Genomic DNA, 1,429 nt, shown 5'->3' on the forward strand with positions numbered 1-1,429 from the left:
TAACGAGGGTAATGATTTTTTTTATTCGCTGACTTTAAACACAGAGGGGATTTAAATCAAAGATCAATTCTATGGGAGATATCGGGAATTCCCATGAGCTACAAGTTACGAAGTTCAGGACAAGATGTTATGTTGATTGAAGAAACTATCAGTCCAATTTTTTGACAAATCTTGTAGTACAATATGGTACAGTCGTAAATAGGAGAGTGGATTTACAATCATATAATGGTACAAATTAGGAGTATCACATTGATGTGATGTGACTCTGTTGGCAATGATGAAAATAATTTCATATTATTTAAACATTAAAATTTTATAATTTTAATCCTTAAGGGCGAATTACAATTTATTCATCTGTGTTTTAGTCAAAATTTAAGTTGTTTACTTATGATCAAGAAAGTCAATACCGTATCGGAGGCTGTACCGGTTTGACCACCAATATGATATATTTCCGATACCGATCAATATCAGTGTACTGTTTCAAGTTTACCGCTATTTATATATATATATATATATATATAATTAATTAATTAACAATAAATGTAAATTTTTGTTTAATTGACTAGACATTTAACAAAAAATTATAAGGCAAATTCTAGATCTCATAATTATGTACATGTAACAACCAGGTTCCCAGAGGTAGCTGAACTTCATTTAGTGTTTTGGTTTGACATCAATGGCAAGATGAGTGTTTCCATGCTATCCCCGAAAACAAACTATGCTGCTTACCTTGTGTACAAGTTGACGGAGGAAGCCTATGGGTTTGATGACCCTCCTCCAACGGCTTCAATTGGAACTTCTGGAGCAGGTGAAGTTTATGAACAGACTGTCAGTTTGGACCTGCCTATCGTGGAGCCAGGCCAGGAAGACCAGGTTGTACTACCGCAGCAGCTGCACACTTCACGTCCCAAACTGAGAAATGATGGGTGGTTAGAGATTGAGTTGGGTCAGTTTTTTAACAAGGGAGGAGAAGATGAACTGCAGTTTGGACTAAAGGAGGTAAAAGATCTTTGGGGGAAGTCTGGCCTCATTGTTGAAGGGATCGAGGTCAGGCCAACAAAAGGTTAATAAAATTTGTGCTTTATCATCACTATGTAGCATTAATAAACTGTGTGTTATCATCATTATATTGTGTCAATATTACGTTATTGATGTACTGTCAAATTTATATTGTGTTAGTATTCTGCTCTATAGACAAATTGTGAACATCTAAACTACAAGCTTACCGGTAAAACCAAACTTTTTTCATTGTTCTTGATTTTGATCTTTAGCTAAAATTGAGACTCAAAAGTCAAAACCCTTGGGCAAACTGTAAATTAGATATTACTTATTAGTGCTCTTCTATGGATCTATTTAGATACCGCTTATTACTAATCGAAAACTGAAACTACTGTAGCAAAATAATTTTTAAATGTGTGAATAGTGCCAT

General features: G+C 34.4%; 1 protein-coding gene across 1 annotated transcript; it reads left to right on the forward strand.

Moving 5' to 3' along the window:
- The first annotated feature begins 440 nt into the window (after positions 1-440).
- LOC136063408 (F-box protein PP2-B10-like) lies at positions 441-1,164 on the forward strand. Its single transcript, XM_065763761.1, has 2 exons — positions 441-472; positions 630-1,164. The coding sequence occupies exons 1-2, from the start codon at positions 441-443 to the stop codon at positions 1,066-1,068; spliced, it is 471 nt and encodes a 156-aa protein (XP_065619833.1). The 3' UTR covers positions 1,069-1,164.
- Positions 1,165-1,429: the final 265 nt, after the last annotated feature.

This window comes from Quercus suber, unplaced genomic scaffold (genome assembly GCF_002906115.3).
Source record: "Quercus suber isolate HL8 unplaced genomic scaffold, Cork oak 2.0 scaffold_523, whole genome shotgun sequence".
Taxonomy (NCBI): Eukaryota; Viridiplantae; Streptophyta; class Magnoliopsida; order Fagales; family Fagaceae; genus Quercus; species Quercus suber.